The sequence below is a fragment of the Prionailurus bengalensis genome, chromosome C1 (assembly GCF_016509475.1).
Source record: "Prionailurus bengalensis isolate Pbe53 chromosome C1, Fcat_Pben_1.1_paternal_pri, whole genome shotgun sequence".
NCBI classification, from domain to species: Eukaryota; Metazoa; Chordata; class Mammalia; order Carnivora; family Felidae; genus Prionailurus; species Prionailurus bengalensis.
In genome coordinates, this window is record NC_057345.1 from 159,567,566 (window position 1) to 159,581,597 (window position 14,032).

The 14,032-nt window shown below is 34.2% G+C and overlaps 1 protein-coding gene and 1 non-coding gene across 7 annotated transcripts in view; both read left to right on the top strand.

Annotated features, from left to right (window-relative positions):
• Window positions 1-14,032, top strand: part of UBR3 (ubiquitin protein ligase E3 component n-recognin 3) — a 241,062-nt gene that overhangs the window by 117,126 nt on the left and 109,904 nt on the right. For 4 of the 6 annotated variants that reach the window (XR_006296850.1, XM_043577008.1, XM_043577004.1 and 1 more), the window contains exons 20-24: window positions 1,534-1,675; window positions 5,460-5,564; window positions 7,235-7,408; window positions 7,595-7,627; window positions 9,254-9,714. Coding sequence is in view for 5 of the 6 variants with exons in the window: in XM_043577008.1 (XP_043432943.1) it covers window positions 1,534-1,675; window positions 5,460-5,564; window positions 7,235-7,408; window positions 7,595-7,627; window positions 9,254-9,714 (915 nt within the window). In the remaining variant the exon portion in view is untranslated. The remainder of the gene's footprint in view (window positions 1-1,533; window positions 1,676-5,459; window positions 5,565-7,234; window positions 7,409-7,594; window positions 7,628-9,253; window positions 9,715-14,032) is intronic. The other 2 variants (XM_043577006.1, XM_043577007.1) reach the window with 1 other exon arrangement.
• On the top strand, window positions 12,134-12,236 carry LOC122482256. The gene has a single exon (XR_006297059.1). It is a non-coding gene; the product is annotated as a U6 spliceosomal RNA (small nuclear RNA).

Below are 14,032 nucleotides of genomic sequence, written 5' to 3' on the forward strand. Positions count from 1 at the left end.
AGGGATTGTCAAGTTATATATATCTAAGAAATCTTTTATTGTCTTTTAAGTATACAATAAAAAAATTGTCTTTGCCTGTTTATTTCTATTATTTATTTGTGTTTGTTGTTTCTTATTCTTGATTAGTCTTATCAGAGGACTGTCAGTTTTACTATTTTTTTAAGAACAAGCATTTGGTTTTGTTGTTACTTCTTTTTCCCCCTTGTAGTCCATTTTGTTCTTTTTTCCTTATTACTATCTTCTTTCAATTTAGTTTGGATTTCCTCCCTTAGACACTTAGATTTTGACTTTTTACAAAAACATGCATTTAATGCTGGGGATTTCCTTCTAAGTACTGCTATAGTTGTATTCCACAATTTTTTTTCTCTGTAGTTTAGGTTCTAATTTAAAATTTTTTCTATTATGATTATAATTATGTCTGAATGTATAAGAACATCATGTTATAAAATGTCTGCATGTCTGAAGTTTTGAGTTATTGTGTAGTGGATTTCTAGTTTTATTTGCTTTGTGACAAGTGGTTGTGGCCCATATATCCATTCTTTTGGTATTTTCTGAAATTTACTTTCAATCCTAGTATATTGTAAATTTTCATAAATGTTCTAAGTGCACTTAAAATTATATGTATTCTCTATCAGATGTTCTAGATTTGTCTTAGGTTCAAGCTTGTTAATTATGTTGTTAAAAATCTTGAAAATCCTTACCAATTTATTTTTCTTGGGCTTTCTGTCAGAAATATGTTAATGTCTTCTATTATGATTGTGAATTTGTCAGTTTCTCTGTGTAATTCTCTCAAAATTTGCCTTTTGTATCTTGAGTCTGCTGTGATTTGTATACAAATCATTGTTAGTTTCTTCCTGGGGAGGCTGTTGTTCTTCCATCACAGAAGAGACAGACAAGCTCTCTTCTCCTAGTGAGTTATCCTTTCATTGAGGGTGAAGCTTTTCAAAAGTGTCAGCTTTATATGGAATCTCAGTTCCAATAGCTTGAGATCTGCCTACTCAAGGACTTGAAACCATCACTAAACACGTATTTGGTGCTCATTGTTAATTCCTTCCTTTTCTGGTAACTTGGGAAGTTCACTTTCTTTTTTGAGTTGAAATATGCATTAAAAAGATTACATTTTATATTTTAACCAGCTTTCCCAGGTGTTTCTAAGTGGGATAGTTTTTCGGTTATTTGTTTTTTTTTGTTTTTGTTTTTTTCCAATTGTTTCAACTGGAAATTTCTTTGTTGAATAGTTTATTTTGTATTCTTTCTGTTTATTTCCTTTTGTTAACATTTCCTATTCACATTTTTTTTTCTAGCTGTCAGCTTAGGGACTCTGTATTCATTTTTATCTGATACAAAAAGAAAATAGTTATGTTTATTGTGAGAAAATAGTTATGTTTATCTTTTTGGCATTTTTGAGCAATTTGATTAAAATAGTACTGCGTAGAAAAATATGACCAAAAATTAGTATCTATAAATCACTATTTAAACGATAGTTTAATTTTGAATCTATCATCTAATTTTTGTTTTGCTTTGTTTTTACAGTTTAAAACAGAGTGGAAAGTTCCCTGGAAATCCCTGGCCTCCCTATAAGAAAAGGACACCACTCCATCCCAGCTATAAAGGTCTCATGAGACTTTTGCACTGTAAAACTTTACACATTGTGCTATTCACTCTGCTTTACAAGGTACAGTAGTAATTTGAATAGAAAGACTCAGATTAGAATTTATTTCCATAATTTTCAAATAAAAGTGTTAACATAATATTTGCATAAAAGTAGCACTCATAAAGCAAAGCGTATTTATACATTAAAGATGTATGAAGATATGTCATAATCGCGTATATGTGAATTCTAAGTTGAAAAGGGAATAGATACACCATTCTTTGTGGGAAACTATTTCATGTTACCCCATTTCAGATAGGAATATTTATTTATGGCTCCTGTAGAACAAAAGGTAAAATACTATAAAACGACAGGAGGGTGAAATAAACAATAGGTACCAAACGACTACCAGAATCCATTAAAATGACAAAACTAAGCGATGAGGGCCAGTGACCCTGTGTTTAGGGTTGTTTTTTTGGCTTTTTCCCTCTGATTAGGAATGCAACATGGAGGAATTTGAATGGTTTTATGTGTGGCAGCATTAAGAATTTGCTTTGGTAAATACCTTCTAAACTAAAAAGATACTTTTGCTCCCCTCTTACCTAGAATTTGTTTTATTCTTGGGTTTTCTTGTATAGAAGAGATTTATTTATATATTTGGCTAACATTAGCTATGTACTCAGAAACTGTATACATAATATTGTGCAGTAGGTGTATATATATATAACAGGCATATTTATGATCTGTTACGTATTAGAGATGAAAGATGGAAGAACTGTATACTTGTGTATAGATAAAATAACTATAGATATCAATGAAGTAACTATACATGCGATAAACATAATTAGGTACAAAGAAAACCTTTTGTTTCTTATTCCTAATTAGAATTTGAAAAATTAAAAGAGGTTTTTAGAAAGCATATTTTTATGCAGATTTCCAATTGCTATATACACATTTTTTAATTACTTTAAGAAATAATTAGTGCATTTAGTTAAGTACACATTTGGTTTTAATGTTTGCTTTGTAGTGAAAGAATACTTTTAGATTTCTGTACCCCTCCATTCATTCAACTCTACCCCTTGACCACTTTTTCATCTTACTTATTAAGTTACTTCTGTTAAGATTTTAGACGTGACTCAAAAAACGTCTTTTAATTGTTTATTTTCATTAATTTCTGAGAGGATTATTCAGTAAAATGATTTAAAATGTTCTTCATCAAAAAAGGTAGATTTTTATTAGACACTTGTATTTACAGACATTTTTTGGATGCTTACCTATACCAGATTTTGTTTCAAATGCCTTATATATATTTACTTTAATTTTAACAAAAATTCTTATGAGTGAAAGTTTTGTTATTCTTATTTTTTAGAAATAATTATTGAGTTTTAGAGGTTAAATAATTAGATGCTGAAGCTGAGTACTGTAATATCAGTTAATAAGTAATAGGTCAGTAAGTCATGTTTTAAAAATTAAAGGAGCGGGGCACCTGGGTGACTCAGTTGGTTAAGTCTCCGACTTCGGCTCAGATCATGATCTCACAGTTCGTGAGTTCGAGTCCCATGTCACGCTCTGTGCTGACAGCTCAGAGCCTGGAGCCTGCTTTGGATTCTGTGTTTCCCTCTCTCTCTGCCCGTCCCCTACTCGGACTCAGTCTCTCTCTCTCTCTCTCTCTCTCTCTCTCTCTGTCTGTCTGAAAAGTAAATAAACATTAAAAAATTAAAAAAAAAATAAAAGGAGCCTTACTGCAAATGATTTGTGTTCTTTCAAGTTATATTTTTCAGTCTTTTCATTTGCTTAATGTACAAATAGAGCTTTCTCAAAAATAGAAGGCAGTGTTTCAGTTGTTACAAGATTATGAACAGTTTTTTTTAAAATCTCAACTTTGTAATAGCTGTTCTGACTTTAATAATAATAGAAAAAACTCTAATTGACGTTGCATTGGCAAATCAACTTTCTAAACATCAGTATCAATGAGCCATCTCATCACCTGCCATGTTTAATGTTAAAAAACATTAATATAGAACATGTTAAGAAAACTTCTCAGAAAATCATTCTTAGAAAGTCATTTTTTTCCTTAGCTTTTAGGTTACTCATTTGAAACTGTGAGATGTAATGTCGTAGGATTTCAGCCAAAATTTATTTGAATTTAATTAGTAATGTTTTATTTATCAAGAGGAGGCAGTGTAGTAATGACAGGCAATAGTTGAGGTCTGAAATCCGTTTGGTGTTGCTTATACTAGCTGGGTGTGTGGCTGAGCCTTGGTTTCAGGGATTACAAAGGATGACAACCGGGGCCTCCCAGCCTTCCATCCTCTCCTCCTGCTGCTCCTCCCACCATGTGCACCACCTGCCTACTGTTTGTTGAACACCAACTGATACATGCTGTACCACACAAATTACAGTTGTTAACTTGTGGGATCCTCACAACAATTCTGGTCTGTTGTTCCAGGTTAAAGATGAGAAAACTAAGGCCAGAATCTGTGGCTCAAGGTCAAATAGCTAGGGATATACAGAATTTGTATAAAACAAGTTTTTTTTTTTTTAAATTTTTTCAACGTTTATTTACTTTTGGGACAGAGAGAGACAGAGCATGAACGGGGGAGGGGCAGAGAGAGAGGGAGACACAGAATGGGAAACAGGCTCCAGGCTCCGAGCCATCAGCCCAGAGCCTGACGCGGGGCTCGAACTCACGGACCGCGAGATCGTGACCTGGCTGAAGTCGGATGCTTAACCGACTGCGCCACCCAGGCGCCCCTAAAACAAGTTTTTTAAAAAAAGGTCCTTACCACCGTGCCACACAAAAGGTGACCAGAAAAGCCTTCTCAGTAGTCAAAATAAACATTAGAAAGGCAATGAACTGAAAATCTTTTTATTTTTCAGTCAGAATAAATTAGCTCTTAGGTGATTAAGTCCTTTTTTTAAGCCTGCTCAGCCTTTGGGGCAGTTTCTATGAGACCCATTCTAGAATGTTCTCTTTTGTACTCTCTGTAATCTCACCTGCAGCTGACAAGGCCACCCCCAAACAACCTCTTTCTCTTACCCTCCCGTCATTTGGCTAGATGGCTTTCTTATAATGAGGACGACATGATGGCCGCCAGGCCACTTTTTTCTTAGGTATTTTAGGTATCTCAGGTTAGTAGTTTGTTGCATCATGTTGAATGAGTGATGTGAGTTAGCCCTGAAATCCTGCATAAGATGTATAAAACTTGCAGTGTATAATCCACATAAGGGCAGATTTATTGGTAATTTCTCAGAGAACCCTCTTTTTCAACTAGCTGCATCCCTTTTTGCTTTCTCACCCATATAAACCAAAGACTAACACATACATTTACTCAACCTCAAAAAATACTCAGGCTGAGAACTTTAATTTTAGAGATATTTTAAGAACATTAATATTCTGTAAACACTTATTGTCCTTCCAATTATATGCCAGGTGCTATGCTAAACACATTTGCATGAATAATCCTATTTAGTACACTTATTTATCTGGTATTTTTGTCATCAGGAAAAGAGTATCAGCAAATGAGGATGCGAAACATTCTTGTTATTTCATAGATACGATATATTTGTAATACTGGATTTAATGGACTACTTATTGTGTTACCTTTAGGAATCAGTGAACCAGTATTCCTAGATACTGCTTAAAAGACTGTGTGATCTTGAAAAGGAACCTATTGTTTCAGTTTTAGTTTGTCTTTTCACCAAGATATAGTTTTACTTTCTTTCTGATCATGTGGTATATTTATTTAAATATGTATGATTATTACTTTTATCTATTACTTTTATCTATAACAATGTTTTTAGATACTTAAATGAAATATATTTTGTGGAAAAAGTAATTACGAAGCATTTTTTCCCCTTTTTAAAGATTTTGATGGATCATCAAAATCTGTCAGAACACGTACTCTGCATGGTTTTATATCTGATTGAATTAGGACTTGAAAATTCAGCTGAAGAGGAATCAGATGAAGAGGTAAGTAAGTTTCTTTTATTTTTAAATACTGAAGTTATGAAATGCCTTAACAAAGGTACTATGTTATCTTGAAATGTATTTATGGATTCATCATACTCATTAGCTATTCCTTAGAACTACTGGAAAAGGCCCTTTTTTCTTTTATTTTTTTTAAGTTTATTTATTTTGAGAGAGACAGAGACAGAATGAAGGGAGGGGTAGAGAGAGAGGGAGACAAAAGATCCCAGGAGGCCTATATACTGCTGGCACAGAGCCCCACGTGGGACTCACAAACTGTGAGATCGTGCACGACTGTATCTGAAACCAAGAGTCGACGCTTAATCGACTGAGCCACCCAGGCACCTCAATTTTCAAACATATGTATGTTCTTTTAGAGGTATCACTGATACTTTAAACTCTACTTACGAAATTACTGAATTTGAAATTTGTAGTTCAGCATATATAGGTCTAAGAAAAGGGATTAATGCAATTTTGGAGTTATGCTAATAACATTGATTACCAGTAAATGTTACGTTAGGACTTCAGTCTAGAAATTCTAATCATTTGATTAGGGATTAATTTTGAGTGGCAAACTCTTCTGTAAAGGTTTTACGTTAATGAAGTAAATATTGTTATATGGGAAAATTTGTAAAGTACTTAAGAATACAAGTTATGGGGCACCCTGGGTGGCTCAGTCGGTTGAGCGTCTGACACTTGATTTCCACCCAGGTCATGATCCCAGGGTCTTGGAATTGAATCCTACATTGGGCTCCATGCCAAATGTGGAGCCTGTTTAGGATTCTCTCTCTCACTCCCTCTGCTCCGCACCCCCCACCCCTGCCCCAAAAAATAAATAAAAGGGAAAAAAATTGAAAAAAAAAAAAAGGAAAAAAGAATACTGTACAGGTTGTTAGAGGTGCCTGGGTGGCTAAGTTAGTTGAGTATCTGACCCTTGACTTGATCTCAGCTCAGGTCTTGATTTCAGGGTTGTGAGTTCAAGCCTGGCATTTGGCTCCACGCTGGGCAAGAAGCCCGCTTTAAAAAAAAAAAAAAAAAGAAAAAGAATACAAGTTGTTAATATGTTTCAGGAGTTTAGAAGTATCACTTCAATAAAAGCTGTTATTACTACAAATTGATTTGCAAATTTAAGATTCCCTTCATCTCCTTTCTCCAAAAAGACAAAATACTGTGGAACATTGTAACAGCAAAAAACAAATAAAAAGACTAGGCAGTATGCTATTGTCTAAGATAAGTCAATGTATATTCTTTCATAGATAATAAAAGATCATTGATATTTCTCTAAGGCCAGGTCAGACTTTTGGTTGATTTTTTTCGACTTTCTTTTACAATTAGTCCAAATCAGCATTATTGGACTGTATTATGAGTCATTATTAATGGCTACTGAAAAATACTCTGTATTGTTAAGTACTTCCAGATTGAAAAGTGTATTTTTTTTTTTCCAGGAGAAAGTTAGCTGACTTCAATTGGACTTACCTATATTAGTATTAAGAAATTTATTCTTGTATTTTATGTTTGAATTTGGGTTTATTGGCACTTGATAATTTGAAGATGAGACTGTAAAGGATGCAGAGATAAGACAGGCAGTGGGTGATTATTTGGGCTAGTTCATCTCCATTGTACCTTAGACCTGACTTTTGCAAGGTTTCACGTTCATTATGTTCATGTTTTAGGCATCAGTGTGTGGACCAGAACGTTGTCATGACAGTTGGTTTCCTGGCAGTAACTTAGTGTCAAACATGCGACACTTTATAAACTATGTTAGGGTGAGAGTTCCAGAGACTGCTCCTGAAGTGAAGAGGGACTCACCTGCAAGTACCAGCTCTGACAGCCTGAGTTCTTTACATGTAAGTGTAGAAGAGGGAAAAAGAAAAAAAGAAAAGACTACATGTTATGTCGGGGTATATTGTTTAGATCATCCTGTGATATTCAGAAGAAAAATGTGGTTGTAGGTAACTTTAAATTGTCTTTTGTTTCCTCTGATATATCTAAGCAACTTCTGCTTCACCCATCTTTTCCCTTTAATCTGCCAGAGTTCACGAAGGCCTAAAGTTCTTCAGAGAGAGGTAGATATATATGATACTTGCATTAACTAGCAATATGGCTTTAACTGGAAATCGGAAAACACTTTGAAGTATTTGTGTGTATATGTGTGTGTTTAATATGGTTACATTTTTTAAAAAGTTTAACGTGTGTGTTTTTATGTGGTAACTTAGGCTTAAAGAAAATTCACACTACTGAAGTTAAAAAATAATACTGAGTATTTATTCGTGGGTTTTTCTTAGTATTTTGGACCAGTTATAAGCAGCACGTTTGGGTTTGTTTGCATTTCTCATTGTTACTAATATCTTAAAAATGAATGTTTCCTAAATCAAAATAAATTTAATCTTTAATTGCTGGCAGCATGCCTATTTACAGATTTTTTTGCTTCTGTGGCAATTAATTAACTTTGATAAAATAAGCCCACCAAAATCTTAGTACAGTGTGCATTTGGATTCATTTTGAAAATCAGCTCTTTCATTGCATGTAGCTTTTAATTAACTAATTTTTAAAAGGCAGAAATGAAAAAATCTTGAAATGACCTGCCAAGTAACTGAATTTAAATACCTCTTATTCTTACAATGTATTTTTTTGTGGATAGAGAGCACTGAATCAGATGTTTCTCTTAGCAGAGTCCATGGATAGGAACTTTCTTTGCCTTTGACAATATGTTTTTGCTGTGAACACCATAAAGAATTTTGATTAAATTGGAATCTTAATCAGAGGCAGCTTTTACCTCTAATAATGGTAGAGAGTACTTTGAAAAACAATTTGGATGTTAAAAACAGCATATACTATAATTTAGCTCATAAAAGCTCTGTTGATATTGGAGCATCCTTTCTATGCTTGCTTAAAAAAATTAAATCCATTAAACTGACTTGTATCTTAATTAAAAGATGATTTCTAAGAGCTCCGATGCAGTTTGACTGTTTTAACAAAAAGGCTTTTTAGAAGACAAATTATTGAGGGAAATATTTTAAAAATCCTTTCAAATAAATTATAGTGATATTCAAATATGAAACAGACCAGTTTGATTTTTCATCTTTATATTTTATTTTAGTAACTAAGCATTTATTAGAAGTAATTTTTCAACTTTGAAGTTCTTTAAAAATGAAATTAATTAGTAGTTCAGATTCATCAACTTAGGAAAAATTAGTTTATAATTTACTTAACTAGAAAATGTATCAGTCTTGTAGCAGTTAGTAAAGACATAATATTCTTTTTTTTTTTAATAGAAGCATAGTTAATACACAGTGTTATATTAGAAGTATAGTATTCTTGATAAATGTTGGGTGGAACATCTTTTATTCCTATAAACTGGTGAGGAACTTCATGTATGATTTCTCCTTAACATGGCTATAGATACTTCTCAAGCTTTGTCTCTTTTCCCTGGTAGATTGGCCTAGGAGGTTGAGAAAGAGGTGTTACTGTGGATAATCTCCTTTTTCCCCAAAATTGTTTCCAGATTGAGTGAGACTAAATATATTTGATTAAGAGAGGTAAAGGGACAGATTTACTTAAAGAGTAAATCTATTGGCTGAATCTTTGGATGGAACGTTGAACATTCCCTTTGGAAAATGTTATACTAATATGTTCTTACACTTGACATTGAATAACTTCTCTTGATTTTTCTTTCTCTTTTTTAATGGTAGAATTCTGGTACAGCTCAAGTTTTCAGCTTAGTAGCAGAGCGTAGGAAGAAGTTTCAGGAGATCATCAATCGCAGTAGCAGTGAAGCAAATCAGGTGGTTCGTCCCAAAACTTCAAATAAGTGGTCTGCTCCTGGTTCAGCTCCACAGTTAACTACAGCCATTTTGGAAATTAAAGAAAGCATATTGTCTTTGCTAATTAAACTTCATCACAAACTCTCAGGAAAACAAAACTCCTACTATCCTCCTTGGCTTGATGACATAGAAATTTTAATCCAACCAGAAATTCCTAAATATAATCATGGAGATGGTATAACTGCAGTGGAAAGAATTTTACTAAAAGCTGCATTGCAAAGCAGAATGAACAAACGCATCATTGAAGAGATATGTAGAAAAGTGACCCCTCCTGTACCCCCCAAAAAAATCACTGCAGCAGAGAAGAAAACATTGGACAAAGAAGAAAGGTAATTTTTATTTTTAATATTTTAAACATGTATGGTTCAGTTGAAGATTTGGTGGATCCCCCTTTTTTGGCCATCTGAGGCTAATCATCTGGATGTTTAGCAGCTATAATCATAGTTGATTAGTTTGTAAGATAAAGAGAACCAAACATAGTCAGTGCTTGGGCATGTATAATGCTTGAGTTAGTTTGGGGTAAGAAGACAAGAGTTTACGACCCCAACATTAAATTACTCCCCTAAACTTGTGAGATTCCTTTGGAAAAATTGCTACTTCAGTTATTGCTGTGGGTTATCTAATGATTCTGCTGCTGTTTTCAAATACTATTATTAATTCAACTTTAAATGAAAATAGAAAAATTTTTAAAAATATTTTAAATATTTCTCAAAAATTTGGTTGTTTTAGGGTTTTTTTTCCTTTTTGGTCTTTTCCAATCTTTCCAGTATATAATTACTAATTATTAAACAAGTAATGTTTTATTTATTTTTTTAAAGTATATTTATTTTGAGAGAGAGAGAGAGAAAGCAGGGGAGAGGCAATGAGAGAGGCAGAGAGAGAATCCCAAACAGGTTCTGCTCTGTCAGCACTTAGCCTGACGTGGGGCTTGATCGCACAAATTATGAGATCATAACCTGAGCTGAAACCAAGAGTCAGACACGTAGCCAGCTGAGCCCCCCAGGCACCCCAACAAGTAATGTTTTAAAACATGGCTGTAGTGGGGCGTCTGGGTGGCTCAGTTGGTTAAGCGTCCGACTTCAGCTCAGGTCATGATCTCATGGTTTGTGAGTTCGAGCCCTGCATCAGGCTGTGTGCTGACAGCTCGGAGCCTGGAGCCTGCTTCAGATTGTGTGTCTCCTTCTCTCTCTGCCCCTCCCGACTTGCACTTTGTCTCTCTGTGTCTCTCAAAAAATAAATAAATGTAAAAAAATAAATAAAAAATAAAACATAGCTGTAGTTTTGGGAACTTTGGGTTGCTTTTTTTAAATTAAAAAAAATTTTTTTAAGCAAACTTTACCAACAACATGAGGCTCAAACTCATGACCCCTATATCAGGAGTCACATGTTCTTTTTTTTTTTTTTTTTTTTTATATTTTTTTTTCAACGTTTATTTATTTTTGGGACAGAGAGAGACAGAGCATGAACGGGGAAGGGGCAGAGAGAGAGGGAGACACAGAATCGGAAACAGGCTCCAGGCTCTGAGCCATGAGCCCAGAGCCTGATGTGGGGCTCGAACTCCCGGACCGCGAGATCGTGACCTGGCTGAAGTCGGACGCTTAACCGACTGCACCACCCAGGCGCCCCAGGAGTCACATGTTCTAATGACTGAACCAGCCAGGTGCCCCTGTTAAATCATAATATTTATAAATTACAAAAAATCTTTCTTGGGGGCGCCTGGGTGGCGCAGTCGGTTAAGCGTCCGACTTCAGCCAGGTCACGATCTCGCGGTCTGTGAGTTCGAGCCCCGTGTCAGGCTCTGGGCTGATGGCTCAGAGCCTGGAGCCTGTTTCCGATTCTGTGTCTCCCTCTCTCTCTGCCCCTCCCCCGTTCATGCTCTGTCTCTCTCTGTCCCAAAAATAAATAAATGTTGAAAAAAAAAAATTAAAAAAAAAAAAAATCTTTCTTGGATGATGTTCCTCTTTACCAAGATAGGGGAGGATAACAGACCAAGATAAGGAGAGGCTTAGGCTTAGCAGTAAAGTTGATATGCTCTGCTTTGTACATTACTGAGTTTATTTATTTATTTATTTAAAAAAAATTTTTTTTTCAACGTTTATTTATTTTTTTAAGACAGAGAGAGAGGGAGACACAGAATCGGAAGCAGGCTCCAGGCTCTGAGCCATCAGGCCAGAGCCTGACACGGGGCTCGAACTCATGGACCGCGAGATCGTGACCTGGCTGAAGTCGGACGCTTAACCGACTGCGCCATCCAGGCGCCCCAGTACATTACTGAGTTTAAAGAGCATACCCAAGTGGAGATGTCCAGTCAGATAAAGGGTTTGAGACTTAGGGGAGAACTCAGAGCTATAGATGGGGCCATACAGGTAGTAGTTAAAGGCTTATATATAGAAAAGTGTGTGCAGTAAGAAATGAGATACTTAATACTGAACTTTTATAGAATAAGGAAAAAACATTAAAAGAATTACCTATAAAGGTGCCTTAAAAGGGATGACTAGAGTGGAAGAGGAGGAACACTGTAGAGAGTGGCATTCAAGAGGGTTCAGAAAGGAAGAAACAAGATCGTGCTACAAAAGTTCAGATAAGATTGGCAGTTTCCTTTGATTCAGTAGTTAGGTGGTTATCCTTTCTAACTGTGTCAGAAGCAATTTTAATCACATATATAGTTGTACTTCATTTCTGATATAATTAAAGTTGTAGATAATTTATATTAAAAGTATAAAGTATATAAATAAATATGTGTCCACATTTCTCACAAGGCAGCACATACACTAAAATTGGAATGATACAGAGATTAGCATGGCCCCTGTGCAAGCATGACATGCAAATTCGTGAAGCATTCCATATTTTTAATTATATTTGAAAAAAACTTTTTACTCTTCTATTGCATGAAAAAGAGCTCAAGACAAAAAATTCAAACAGTTACCAAAGCACTCACCAATCAAATAACTTCATTGGACTTTATTGGATAGCTTTATTTTGTTACACATTTCATTGTTGTTAATTTAGAAGACATGGTCTAAAAAAAAAAAAAAATCAAACCCATGTATAATTCTATCCCTCAGTGAAAACCAATAAAAGTATGTACAATCATCCAGTATAAATGCAATAATAATGGTTTTCCTATGTGTATTTATCATACTGCATTTTAATTTTTAAACAATTGTTATTGTAACAGTTAGAGGTGAGATTCTCCATGTTGAGGAATCTTTCTTGTATTTTTGAATCTCTTATATCCAGTACCATATCTGAAACACAGTGCTAAGTATATATTTGATGACTAAATACATGAAAAAAGAAAAATATATATATACAAAAGCTTTTAGTAGGAGAATGTAGGAGAGTTTTATTTCTCACAGTAGTTCATAAATAGGAATCATTACAAATAACCGATAATTTGCATGACAATTTATTAATTTTGAATTAGTAACTGCCTAAGATTTAAGAGATCTATTGATAAAGTTGAAAGTGAGGTAAAATTTTTTATGTTTGTTAACCTTTTAAATTGGTGATATTTCCTTGATTATAGAATAATGTCATTTTTTAAAAAGAAGGTAAACATTCAGTGAATCAAAGTTTATTTTATTTGGTTAAAGGTATTTTGTAATTATTACTCAAAATGCATATGATACTGGAGTAGTTCAGATGCTATTTTTACAAAGGCTCTAATGCTATTGTAATAAATAGTACTCTTGAAAAATTGTAAAGGTTTTCTTCATAATAGGCTTTGTTTCCTTTGAGCAGTGGTGGTGATGGTATTGACAAGGACTTGAAACTAATTCTGTAGCAGACAGCTAAGGATTAAGATAAATTTATTTGAATCTCACTATGCTTCTCACATTATCTTTTCTTAATTTATTTTGGATTTTAGATTAAGTTTCATAATAAAGGCCAGTTTATAAACAGTGGTGGTCCATTTCCAACTACCTCACCCATAGACAAACGTGGCATCACTTTTCATTAGAGTTACTGCATAGAAAACAAGATACAAATAGGAAACCTTTAGATGGTTATAACAGTGTGCAGCCTCAATGTTTCTACCTCTGGGATAATAGTGGAAAATTCCTGAGTTGTACTAAATCTGCTACACTTGTCTGCCTTTTCATTTTTACTCATATTTATGCCCAATTTTAGACAAAAAATTACCTAAGCTAAGAAAAAATTTATAAGGGAAAAAGAATTGACATTCTTTTTCTGGAAATCATAGAAAGCCAGTAGAGGTTTTGTTTTTTTTTAAGCAACTTAAGACAACATCCATTTATTTACAAAGTGTTTCTGTATGTCGAAGTGTAGGCATGATGTGACTAGGTTCTTTGTGAGAGTCTCTTGAAGCTAAAGTCAAGGTGACAGCCATAATTATCTGGGGCTTATAGTTTTCCAGGCTCATGTGGATGCGGGAGAGTAGACATGCATTTTAATACTAGTACCAAGCAGTTATTTGAAGTTTCCTTAATGTTTGATATATGATTTGTTATTTGAAATATTCTTTTATGGATATACTCTAAATGTTCATGTAAAGGTGATTTATAGAGTGGCATAACTGATTGTGTTAATTAAAGAAACATGTAACTTACAAATTTTATATGGACATTTTATAAAGTAGTGATGTAGGAAACCAAACCTATTCTATCCATTCTCTTGTTGCTT